The sequence below is a fragment of the Pogoniulus pusillus genome, chromosome 14 (assembly GCF_015220805.1).
Source record: "Pogoniulus pusillus isolate bPogPus1 chromosome 14, bPogPus1.pri, whole genome shotgun sequence".
NCBI lineage: Eukaryota > Metazoa > Chordata > Aves > Piciformes > Lybiidae > Pogoniulus > Pogoniulus pusillus.
In genome coordinates, this window is record NC_087277.1 from 26,757,501 (window position 1) to 26,769,770 (window position 12,270).

General features: G+C 42.9%; 1 protein-coding gene across 9 annotated transcripts in view; it reads right to left on the bottom strand.

Annotated features, from left to right (window-relative positions):
* Positions 1-1,594: 1,594 nt before the first annotated feature.
* Positions 1,595-12,270, bottom strand: part of RUNX1T1 (RUNX1 partner transcriptional co-repressor 1) — a 267,591-nt gene continuing 256,915 nt past the window's right edge. For all 9 annotated transcript variants that reach the window (XM_064154681.1, XM_064154677.1, XM_064154676.1 and 6 more), the window contains one exon: positions 1,595-3,936. In XM_064154681.1, the coding sequence (XP_064010751.1) occupies positions 3,661-3,936 (276 nt within the window). In that variant the 3' untranslated portion in view covers positions 1,595-3,660. The remainder of the gene's footprint in view (positions 3,937-12,270) is intronic.

Below are 12,270 nucleotides of genomic sequence, written 5' to 3' on the forward strand. Positions count from 1 at the left end.
CATCCATTTCAAACCCTCAAAGAAGAGGTTTTATGCACATTTAAGCGATCTTCAAAAATTAAAGGTTTCAAATGGCCAATTAAGATGCTGTCCATGGCTGCTTTGTCTCAATCCCCAGGGAAGAGAGAAGGGGGAAAGAGAGAAGGGAGAGAGAGAGAAGAGGGAAAGAGAGAAGGGGAAAAGAGAGAAGGGGGGGAGAGAGGAGGGGGGAAGACAGAAGGGGGGAAGAGAGAAGGGGGAAATAGAGAAGGGGGAAAGAGAGAAGGGTGTGAGAGAGAAGGGGGCGAGAGAGAAGGGGGCGAGAGAGAAGGGGGCGAGAGAGAAGGGGGCGAGAGAGAAGGGGGCAAGAGAGAAGGGGGCAAGAGAGAAGGGGGCGAGAGAGAAGGGGGCAAGAGAGAAGGGGGGAAGAGAGAAGGGGGGAAAGAGAAGGGGGGAAAGAGAAGGGGGAAGAGAGAAGGGGCAAAGAGAAAAGGGGGGTGGAGAGAGAAGGGGCAAAGAGAAAAGGGGGGTGGAGAGAGAAGGGGGAAAGAGAAAAGGGGGGTGGAGAGAGAAGGGGCAAAGAGAAAAGGGGGGTGGAGAGAGAAGGGGGAAAGAGAAAAGGGGGGTGGAGAGAGAAGGGGAAAAGAGAGAAGGGGGAGAGAGAGAAGGGGGGAAGGGAGAAGGGGGGGAGGGAGAAGAGGGAAAGAGAGAAGGGGGAAAGAGAGAAGGGAGGAAGAGAGAAGGGGGAAGAGAGAAGGAGGGAAGAGAAAAAGGGGGAGGAGAGAAGGGAAACCCAAACTTCTTATTCAGTTATAAAGCACACAACCGTATCCTGGGGCTATAGGATTCACAACTAACAAGTAGTTCTGGTCTGGACCCTGGACAACGAAGGGTTAATAGAGTCACACTATACCTTGCTGAACATGTTTAACCTGCTGATCATTTGGAAAATAGTACTGGTGCTTTTCAAAATTCAGATTTGGTCCATCAGATCAGTCTTTGGCTGACTTCCCTTTTTTTTTTTCTTTTTTTTTTTCCTTTTTTTTTTCCTTTTTTTTAAAAGTTTTTTTGTGTGTTTTTGATTGTTTTGTTTTTTTTTTTTAATGTAATAATACTGTATACAACCTGGCATTCAGCAGTGTTAAAGCTGTCAATCTACACCTCAGCATTAGGAGCTCTAAGTCTTTTCTTTTTTTTTCATCTTTTATGGTTGGTGTTGGGTTTATTTTCTTCTTTGTTTGTAACATCAGAAAGACTTAACGACCTTACAGTGATATGCATGCACTGTCCTTTTTTTTTGTTGTTGTTGTGGTTTGCTTGTTTTTGTTTGTTTTTAAAGTATGACATCTTGGTTTATTTTATTTTATAGATAGATAGATATATATATAACAAAAACCCCAAACCATCCCTATGAGTGAATTTTTTTGGGAAAACAAAAACAACAAGAACAACAACAACAAAAAAATTATATATATATATCTATATATACCCACCACTACCTCTATGCTACAGATAAAACTCGGTGAAATGGCTCTAGCATTATTTAAAGAGAGTTTTGCTCCAAAAAAAAAGAACAAAACCAAAACCAAAACAAAAAGGCATGCCTAGAGAGTCATTGTGACAGTGCAAAATACATTTATGTACATCCCTCTTACAAAAAACACCAATAGGTTAGCATTCCGTGAAGCATGCTAGATTTCTGCTTTTAAACCACCACCACCCTCCCCCCCCAAAAAAATAGTCCAGAACAGAGTGAAATAGCAGCTCCAATAGATAGCAGGGTTTTGTTTTGTTGGGTCTTTTTGTATCTTCAGGACAAACAACCCAAAATTAAAACAAAAAAAAAATTGTTTTGTTGTTGGTTGTTTTTTTTTCTTTTCTTTCTTTTTTTTTTTTTGTTTTTAAGCTACTAGAGAAATATCACTAATACATACAGATAGAAAAGCAGCATAGAAAGATACAGGTTTCTCACCAACTAGGAATAAAGAAGACTAAATGTGAGCATGGTTAAACTACAATGCATCTTTCACATTTGTCCAACACATTTACAAGAAAAACACCATTGGGAAACCTCACAGGACAGAAGTGTTTTAACACCAAGAGAACTACTAGGGGGGTGGGGTGGGGGAGGGGTTTCTTTAATTCCTTTTTTTTTTTTTCCTTTCTTTTTTCCCCCCCTTTCTTTTTTTTTCCCTTTCTTTTTTTCCCTTTCTTTTTTTCCCCTTTCTTATTTTTCCCTTTCTTTTTTCCCCTTTCTTATTTTTTCCCTTTCTTTTTTTCCCTTTCTTTTTTTCCCTTTCTTTTTTCCTCCTTTTTTATTTTTCTCTTTCTTTTTTTCCCCTTTTTTTTTCCTTTCTTTTTTCCCCTTTCTTTTTTTTCTTTCCTTTTTTCTCTTTCTTTTTTTTCTTCTTTTTTTATTCTTCTTTTTTTTTCCTTCTTTTTTATTTTTTTTCCTTTTTTTTTCTTTTTACATTTTTTTTTTTAAATTAAAAATCCAGATGGGATGGGGGTGGAAAAGATTTTGGAAAAGGTGGGGGGGGGGGGGGGGGGGGGGCTGGAGCCACCATATTTATTCACTATTATTAATTTCCAATACAAAACAAATGGATGAGCTGGAATTAGACCCGATTGTCATACTCTGTGAAACCTTGCAAGCAAAAATAAAAGAGTGAAGAAATGTTGAAAGGTTTTAGTTGGAGCAGCTGGCTGATGTCAAAGCCGCCAGGATGCTAATTAACTGCAGGCTGTGTCCCTTTATTTCTGTATTTAAAAGGAGGAAAACCAAAACCAAACAAAACTTTTGCATTATGGCAGTAAATTGCTTGAGTTTGCTGTTGGAGTCCTACATCTCACTGCGAAATCATCTTGCGTTCTGTTGACCTGGGTAGTGTTTTATTTCTTTCAGAAACAGGAAAAAAAATAAAGAGGGGGGGGGGGGAAATAAAGAAACAGAGGGGAGGAAAAAAAAAAAAAGAAAAAGAAAAAGAAAAAAAAGGAACATCTGTGTCTCCTTCCAATCTGCTGCACATCTGCGCGTTTTGATGCGGGTCTTCAAAGTTCAGTCAGTAACCCACGGACGCCATTCATCTTCTTGTTAAAATGTCTACTGCTGTATCCAATGCTCATGCCCTTGAGGGTTTGTTGTTGGTTGGGGTTTTTTTTTTTTCCTCTCTCTCTCTCTTTTTTTTCCCCTGGTTTTTCTTTTTTTTTTTTTTTTTTTCATTCCTTTTATTTTTTTTTGTCCTTTTTTGTTTCCATTATTGTTACAAAGAACGGCGTGACTTTTAATATTAGCATTTTTGTTTTTTGCTCTCAACAGCAATTAGCAATCTCTTGGTTTGCTGTTTGGTAAAGCATCTGTTAATGAGGTCATCTAGTTTAAAATCCCAGCTACTGGAAAATAACAGGGAGGAGGTCAAATCTATCATTTTTGTGTATATTCTCTGTTCTCTTTTCAGTTTTCTAAAGAAAAGATATCTTTGTTATCCACAATAAGTCATTATGACCCGTTACTGGCCTTCTGTGTTTTCTACCACCTCAAGATACAGTAAGTTCTTTCTTATTGAAGTATTGAAATGTGATAGTTCAGCTAAAATCTTTGAGCATCTGAGGATGAGGAATTGGTTTCATTTTTTTTCCTGTTGTGTTTTGTTTTTGTCTTTCAGAGTTTTGAGTTCGGTTTTAACGAGGAGTTGCCTCTATGGTGGATGGGGTTCCTGGGGTGGTGGACCTAGGAGTGGCTGCTGGTGGAGTATCGATGGGGCTCCCGGCCCCGCTGCTGGGAGTCACGGAGGAGCTCACTGCTGGTGTCTCTCCTTGCTGCTGGGCTTGGAGGGTCTGTCCACAGATGTGATGGTGCTTCTCCCAGTCCTTATGCTGGCAAAATGAGCCACAGTATCGTGCTGTGTTGCAACCACTGCAGGTTTCACTAGCTTTTCGGCCACAGTTCCAGCAACTCTAAAAGCAAGAGGAGGGAGAGAAATGGCAGAAATTATCTGGTGTCCAAATTATCTAGTGCCATACACAGCACATTAAAAACAGCTGGCAGGGAACTGCTAATCAAAGCCCTGCCTAATGCTGGTTGAGGCAACCATAGTGATGCCTTGGTAGAAGCTCCAGTCACCTGGGGGACTCTGGCCTTCAGAACCTGGGTAAGTACAAAAGCAGCTATTTCTTAGTACCAGTGATGTAAATTCCAAGTATGCCCTCACATCCAGCCACCAAAAGCATGCTGACTAGTGGAAAGCTCTAGCAGAATTTCACCTAGCTCCTCTGCCAGATTTACCCAAGACAATTAATAGAATTCTAGAATCAACCAGGTTGGAAGAGACCTCCAAGATGAGCCACTCCAACCTAGCACCCAGCCCTAGCCAATCAACCAGACCATAGCACTAAATGCCTCATCCAGTCTTTTCTTGAACACTTCCTCTGCCAACAACTTCCTCTTAACATCCAGCCTAGACCTCCCCTGGCACAACTTGAGACTGTGTCCCCTTGTTCTGTTACTGGTTGTCTGGGAGAGGAGACCAACCCCACCTGGCTACAGCCTCCCTTCAGGTAGCCGTAGACAGCAATGAGGTCTGCTCTGAGCCTCCTCTTCTGCAAGCTGCACACCCCCAGCTCCCTCAGCCTCTCCTCACAGGGGAGAGGAGCTGATACAAGACAAGAAAAGGAGAACAAGACCTAACGTACAGGCAAGACCTGTTATTGTTAGTCCAGGGAAACTTCAATTCTAATAATCTGAGTAATGCTATTGGACTCAGTGGCACTTCTGGCAGGGAATAATTAAGCTGGAGCCTAAGTCTTTGGCAGGATGAGGAAGCCACTGCAGAATATGTATGCTATTCATTTTCACACACTCTATAGCTATGCCAGCTGGATGCTGGAACATGGCCAGGCTTTAAGTGATATTCCTCAGCTACATAGTTAAAAAAAAAAATCCCATTTTCAGAATCAAAGACCTAAATCCAAAACAATATTTTAAGGAAATCAGACATTTAATCGGAGTCAAGTGGCCTCTTTAGAAAATATCATTGTGTTAGTCCCATCCTCTCCCCTCTCTTTTGCTGGGGTGGTTTTGTTTTGTCGTGGTTTTGTCAGTTGGTTGGTGTTTGGGGGTTGTTTTTTGGGGTTGGGGTTGTTTTTTTTTCCTTGGCATAGGCATATACTAGCAGATGGAGGAAGAGTAACTGTCCAGTGCTCAATTGCTCTGTGAGATTGAAATCAAAAGTACATGGCATTCTCATTTCATAGTAATTAAACATGCAGACTAAACCAAGTAATTAAAGAGATATGTGTTGAGGACTCTTTAATTCATAAATTGTTCCCATCTTTGATTTTCTTTTTTACTTTCTTTTTTTCCTTTTTTTTTTTTTTTTTAAGGTGGAATTACCAACACACAGAAACAGATGGTTCTGGTAGTTAAATGTTGGGGAATTCAGACTCCTTGTCTGACATCACCTGGTTTTGATTCAGCGTTCATTGTTTCAAGTTTGTTTTGCTCAAACTCTGTCCAGTGCTGGAAAGGTAAAACCACCTTTGGAAATGGAGAGCTGTGCTATTCTTGGAACGCTTTTCCTTTAAAAAACAAAACCAAAACTTTTGTCTCCACAATGAAAAAATAACTATGAGCAATTTAGAACACTCCATGGACACTGAACGCACAGACATATTTACACAGCCAAGCCAACCAGCTGGCAAGTTTGCATTAGCATTACATAGAATCAACCAAGTTGGAAGAGACCTTCAAGCTCATCCAGTTCAACCTAGCACCCAGCCCTATCCAGTCAACTAGACCATGGCACTCAGTGCCTCATCCAGGCTTTTCTTGAACACCACCAGGAGATACAATGCCTCATCCCACCCTCCTGAAAGAGAACAAGCGCTGATATATCTGAATTCTTCTTCTTTCGCTATGCTAACATTTCTCAACAGTCATACTGTACTTGTGGAAGTTTCCTTTTGGCAGCCTGATGGTTGCACTGTGATTGGTCACCAGGGTTTAATTCTGCTGCCACTAAGCTATTTACAAGGTTTTGTAATGACAGGACAAGGAGTAATGGGTTTAAATTGGAAGAGGAGAGATTCAAACTAGAGGAGTAATGTATTTAAATTGGAAGAGGAGAGATTCAAATGAGACATTAGGAAAGGGTTCTTTCCAGTGAGGGTGGTGAGACATTGGAACAAGTTGCCCAGGAAGGTTGTGGATGCTCCCTTCCTGGACGTATTCAAGGCCAGGTTGGATGAGGCCTTGAGTGACCTGTTCTAGTGGGAGGTGTCCTGGTGTAGGGCAGGGGTTTGGAACTGGATGAGCTTTGAGATCCCTTCCAACCTAAACCATTCTACGCTTCTATGCTTGCACAGAATTTCTCTGCAACACAACCTACTGCCATGCCTACTGACCTCCATCCAAACTGCCAGCCCTAGGTTTGGCCCATAGAATCATAGAATCAACCAGGTTGGAAGAGACTTCCAAGATCAGCCAGTCCAACCTAGCACCCAGCCCTGGCCAGTCAACTAGACCATGGCACTAAGTGCCTTATCCAGTCTTTTCTTGAACACCTCCAGGGACAGTGCCTCCACCACCTCCCTGGGCAGTCCATTCCAATGCAAATCACTCTCTCTGTGAAGAACTCCCTCCTAACATCCAGCCTAGACCTACCCCGGCACAACTTGAGACTGTGTCTCCTTGTTCTGTTGCTGGTTGCCTGGGAGAAGAGGCCACCCCCCACCTGGCTACAATGCCCCTTCAGGTAGTTGTAGACAATAATAAGATCACCCCTGAGCCTCCATATTTCCCTTCTTCTCCTTATCTGTACAAAACCTACCCATGCAGACTTGTCTGAAGAGACACTTCCCCATGGGGTATAATGCTGAAGGCAGCAAGCACCTGCTCATGTGCAGGAATCCCTTCCTTGTGCAGATTCAACTGCAATGTTGAAGCAAATACTTCAGTAGTGCTGGAACTACCACAAGGATGTCCATTTTTATCAATTCAGGTATCTGTTTAGTTAATATAGGCCAGCTTCTGGGGGAGCATCATTTTGCTTTCTTATTTCAGGGCAGGCCTATCTGTAGAGGTAAAAATATCTCCAGATGTGAGCAGAGCCACTGTATGAGACTCACGATCTTACCATAAGACCTGGACTGATGTCAGAAAACAGTCACTTTATTTTATGAGTATTGGTTCAACTTCCTTATTAAAACACTCATCATTTAACTACCAGCCTGTACATGGAAACTGGTACATATGGGCAAGACTTTAGTGAAGTGACAAAGCTCTAAGCAGGCTCCTTATGTGATTAGAATCATAGAATCTGTCAAGGCATGGAAGGGAACACAAGGATCATCTAGTTCCAGCCCCCCTGCCATGGGCAGGGACACCCTACCCTAGAGCAGGCTGCCCACAGCCTCATCTAGCCTGACCTTAAACACCTCCAGGGATGGGGCCTCAGCCACCTCTCTGGGCAACCCATTCCAGGCTCTCATCACTCTCATGCTGAACAACTTCCTCCTCACATCCACTCTGAACCTACTCATCTTCAGCTTTGCTCCATTTCCCCCTAGTCCTGTCATTCCCTGAGAGCCCCAAAAGTCCCTCCCCAGCTTTTTTGTAGGCCCTCCTCAGATAGTGGAAGGCCACAAGAAGGTCACCTTGCAGCCTCCTCTTCTCCAGACTCAACAGCCCCAACTCTTTCAGTCTGTCCTCAGAGCAGAGCTGCTGTAGCCCTCTGAGCATCCTCGTGGCCCTTCTCTGGACACACTCCAGCATCTCCACATCCTTCTTGTAATAGAGGCTCCAGAACTGGATGCAGTACTCCAGGTGGGGTCTCACCAGAGCAGAGTAGAGAGGGAGAATCACCTCCCTCCACCTGCTGGCCACACTTCTCCTGCTGCAGCCCAGGCTCTGGTTGTCCCTCTGGGCTGCAAGTGCACACTGCTGGCTCATGTTGAGCTTCTCATCCACCAGCACCCCCAAGTCCCTCTCCTCAGGGCTGCTCTCCACCCACTCACTGCCCCGCCTGGATTTGTGTTTGGGATTGCCTCGACCCAGATGCAGGACCTTGCCCTTGGTGTTGTTGAACCTCATGAGGTTGGCCTGTGCCCACCTCTCCAGCCTGTCCAGGTCCCTCTGGAGGGCATCCCTTTCCTCCATGATTACTTCATGTGTCCTACACTGTCTGGAGGGGATTTTGTCCATTGGACTAGTTTTTTTCCCCACTTAACAACTCATTACAGCTTTAGTGTAATTCTGGGAAGAAAAGCACAGAAATTTAATACAAGAACTTAAAAATAAATTTTACATCTCACATTTATGCAACAACTTCCTCCATTTGGAAACTACTACAGTGCAAATCAGCATGGGGAAACACACAAGCCATGGGGAGCTTGTAGTGCAGCGGTAGCTGGATTTGATGTGCAGGACTCCCTGCTCCTATGCAACCACTGTGGCCACTCATTGCTCCCTCCTGTGTGCAAGGAGTGAAAGACAGCAAGAATCATCAGGCTTGGGCCCCTGTTTGGCAACAGATGATTTCTGTTCACATTTCTGACTGATAGCTTCAGAGCCCAAATTCTGCTAAAGAAAAGACAGGCTTGAGATGCTAGCTAAGGAAGCACAGCCCAGGCTATGTGCTCCTGTTTTTATGTTTCAAGTGGATCCAGGTATCATGGACAGGCCTTGAGCTCACTATGGGATTGAACATACTAAAAGTATCCTCCTTTCTGGGGAGCTCTGAGAGGTACCAGAAGAATGGATCCCCTGCTGCAGACAGCATCTTGGTTAATAGGAGACCACAAGGTCATGTTGGTGACAAGGCAGCCGTCACGATACAAGGGTGTAGGAGCAGGACTATGGACTGCTTTCATACTCAATTGAAGACTCTCCATCTCCTAACACTGGCAAGACCCAGGCTGCAGTACTGTCAGGCTGGGACAAAACACTTTAAATATAGCAAATCAAACAAGACAAATAGGACTTGGAAAGAACTCAGAGAAAGGCATCCAGAATAATTTAAAGTCAGACAAACACAAGCCAAGAGAAGAGACTGATCAAACTCAGGACTGTTAAACTTAAGGAGAGATGGTTGCTTGAGAGGGTACAGTAGCACTCCAACATCTTGGAGACTACTGCAGTAAAACAATGACTGTGCCTACATGGATGAACAGAAGTGACAAGACCAAACATCTGCAAGAAAAGCTAGAAAGAGATGTTATGAGAAATCTGTGCAAGGACAGGCACAAATTGCCTGGAGATGCTGGAGAATCTCCACCAGGAAAGCATAGGAAAAGCAATTATCTTACAGGAATGATAACAGCTAGAGTCTATCAAACACTGGGAAAGGAGTAGCAGATCTGTCAAAGTCTCTGCTAGCTCATATGCTCTGTCTTTAGGTAGTGACCTACTACAACACACTTCCATCTTGTGCTTTTATAACGTTCCAGGTATAGCTAAATCTATGAGGAGGACTACATGATGGTTTAACTCTGCCTTGGCTTTCCTGTGGAAGAGTGAGGTTATACAAAAGGCCAGATTCTCAGACTACATAATTCAATTTAACTACACTACCCTGAAAATGGATTAATTCAATGAAATTGGACTAAATTGCACCAGATGGGAATCTCACTCTGAATTTATGCCACTGATCACATTTCATCCTCCTCTTTCAACTGACAAGGAACATCAGTCTTAGGTCAGTGCCTTATCTTAGGTCAGACTCTTTACTCTCATGAATTTAAGCTTCCATCTTCAAACAAAAGACCTCAGAAATTTCTGTTTGCCATCATGAAAATACTTTGAAACCAAAGGTCACCATTTCTGTGGTCTTCAGTAGGAGGATGCAGACTAGTCAATAATTTCACCCATCCCATTGGTTTCATGTTTGAAATAGTCAACCACAAGAGAGCATTTGCTTTCCTCTGACACCTCCAGTTGAGACTCAGAGTAGAGCTTGCTTAACCATTCAAATGTACTGTGACATGTCAAAGGGATGATGAATTCTGAAATGTTGTACTAGAGTGTCAAAGGCTGCTCTGCTATCTTTAAGAAATTATGGATTATACCAGTTTAACAGGAAAGGAAACATGAATAGGTAGGAAGAACCCAGATTTTTCCTGTTTCTGCAATGCTCATGGCATTCAAGCCTCTTATCACTACTTACCACAAGGGAAAGAACATCTACAAACCATTGAAACCACAGTGGTGTAAATGAGAACTGCATAAGCCACTGAAAACCAACACAAAAAAAACCAGAGAAGCTGTTTATGAACATTCAGTCCAAGATCCATTATCAGAAAGGGAAGCAACTGGCACTTGGGAAATTCTCATGCTGCATCCAAATGCAGTGCTCTATTAAAAGAGATTCAGGCCCTTAAATGCTTCCAGTAAAGTTACCCTTATCACTGAACACTCCAGGCATGTCCAAGACACTTTTTATTGTGGGAAGTACATCTATGTTCATCCAGATCTGCAGGAGAGAAATTAAATCCTGAAAACAGAAGTGTGGAGAAACACACAGAAGAGACATTGGGGTTTCGAGTAGCAGTGCCAACATTCACATCACACCTGGGCTAATCCTGCACAGAACAGAAGCCTCTGGTGCCTCTGTACCACCCACCACTGCAGGAGGTGATGTGCTGCTTTCTAAGAGATGTAGAGTAAAAAAAAAAATTAAGCATTAGCTGGCACAAGCATTAGGTTTAATACCAACCTAAAAACTAGGCTTGCCTGAATTTTTCAGGTCTGCTGGCACAGTGCTGGTCTCAGTGGATTGTTCAGCAGGGATTGAACCCAGCTGTCTTCAAAATGTCAGGTAAGGGTGATATTCACACACAACATAAGCTGCTGCAATATAAATAAGCCCTAACATTACACATCTCTTAAAAGCAGTGTTGGACCAGTCATACACTTGTTTTATCTAAACAGATGTCAGCATAGAGAGAAGCAAAAGACTTGTTCCTCCCCTGCCCCCAAGGCCACCCTACTCTAAAGTGAGGAAGAACACTGAGTGTCAGATTCTTCAGTGGCATTTTATACCAGAGCAGAAAGACTGTTTTGATGCTTTTCACCACCCCTCTACAATTTGGCCAGCCATTCTCTTTGCTGTGCTTTTCATCCTTACTATTAAAACTGATTTGCACAACAGAACACTTGAGCTAAAGCAAGCTCCATAATCATTGCGGAGTAGGCTGCTCACACATGTTTCTCCTCTTAGCCAAGTCGACCTCTGATGAATGAGGCATCCTCTGTCAAGCAACTGTAAGGAACTGATAAAGAAATAATTTGTGGTTAAGGAACAGCCATGCTCACAGGTAGGCCACCTCCTGTCCTTTTACTTTCCAACAGCAGTGTGCTCTGCTACCTGGCCTACAGCCAGTGTCTCATTCAAATAACTGAAAATCATGAATCCTAGTTAGTCATGAGGGCTTATGTTGAGAAACAACAGAAAGTAAATGAACAGATACTGAAGCAGTGGCACTGAGCAATTCCAACATAAGCAAAGAACACATTCAGCAAAGGGTTGAGTTGAGGTCAGAAATCCAAGCTGGAAAAAAAAAAAATGTAATGTAATGTGGTAAATCTCAAAATAGTGCAGACCACTTCTTAAAAGTCAAGATGCTTCCAAATATTATCCCTCTCACTGTCCCCAGCTCCCTTTATTTTGCTCTTGCCAGCTCAACATGCCAAAATCCACAATTATCTCGCAGACAGCGCTGCAATCAGGGGTGCTACTTCTGGTTTCAAAACAAAGCAAAACAAAACTCAAAAAGGATCAAAAAAAAATTAAAAATGGGGAAAAAATAAAAGGAAAACCCACACACATCCCATAAAAAAATCTTAACAACAAAAATAAATCACAGCTTGGATGAGGAGAGATTACCTATCATCTTACAATTGTAGTAATTACAAAGCTCCTGAGCCTTTAGTACTAGTTGTCACTTTGAGCTCTGGAGAAGACTGTAGTAAAAATCATGCCCCAAAGTTCTGACACCAAAGCAGCTCAGCTAGGGCCAGGTTGCACTTTATGAGTAACAGACAAAGAGCTGTAAGGAAGAAACCTTGCCAGCAGGCAGTGAGTGGTCATATCAGATGAAAATTGTATCTGATACTTTAGAAATCCAGTGCCAAATTCCCATCCCCATTCATAGGTTCAGCAGCCAGAAGAACAAATGACACCCGTGGGAGAAATACTCTCTGTCAGGAACTGTGTGGTAATGATAGAGCAGCCCATCCTGTGATCTCTTGCAGGCCTCAATGTAATGTCCTGCCAAGGATAAGAAATGAGGAGTGAG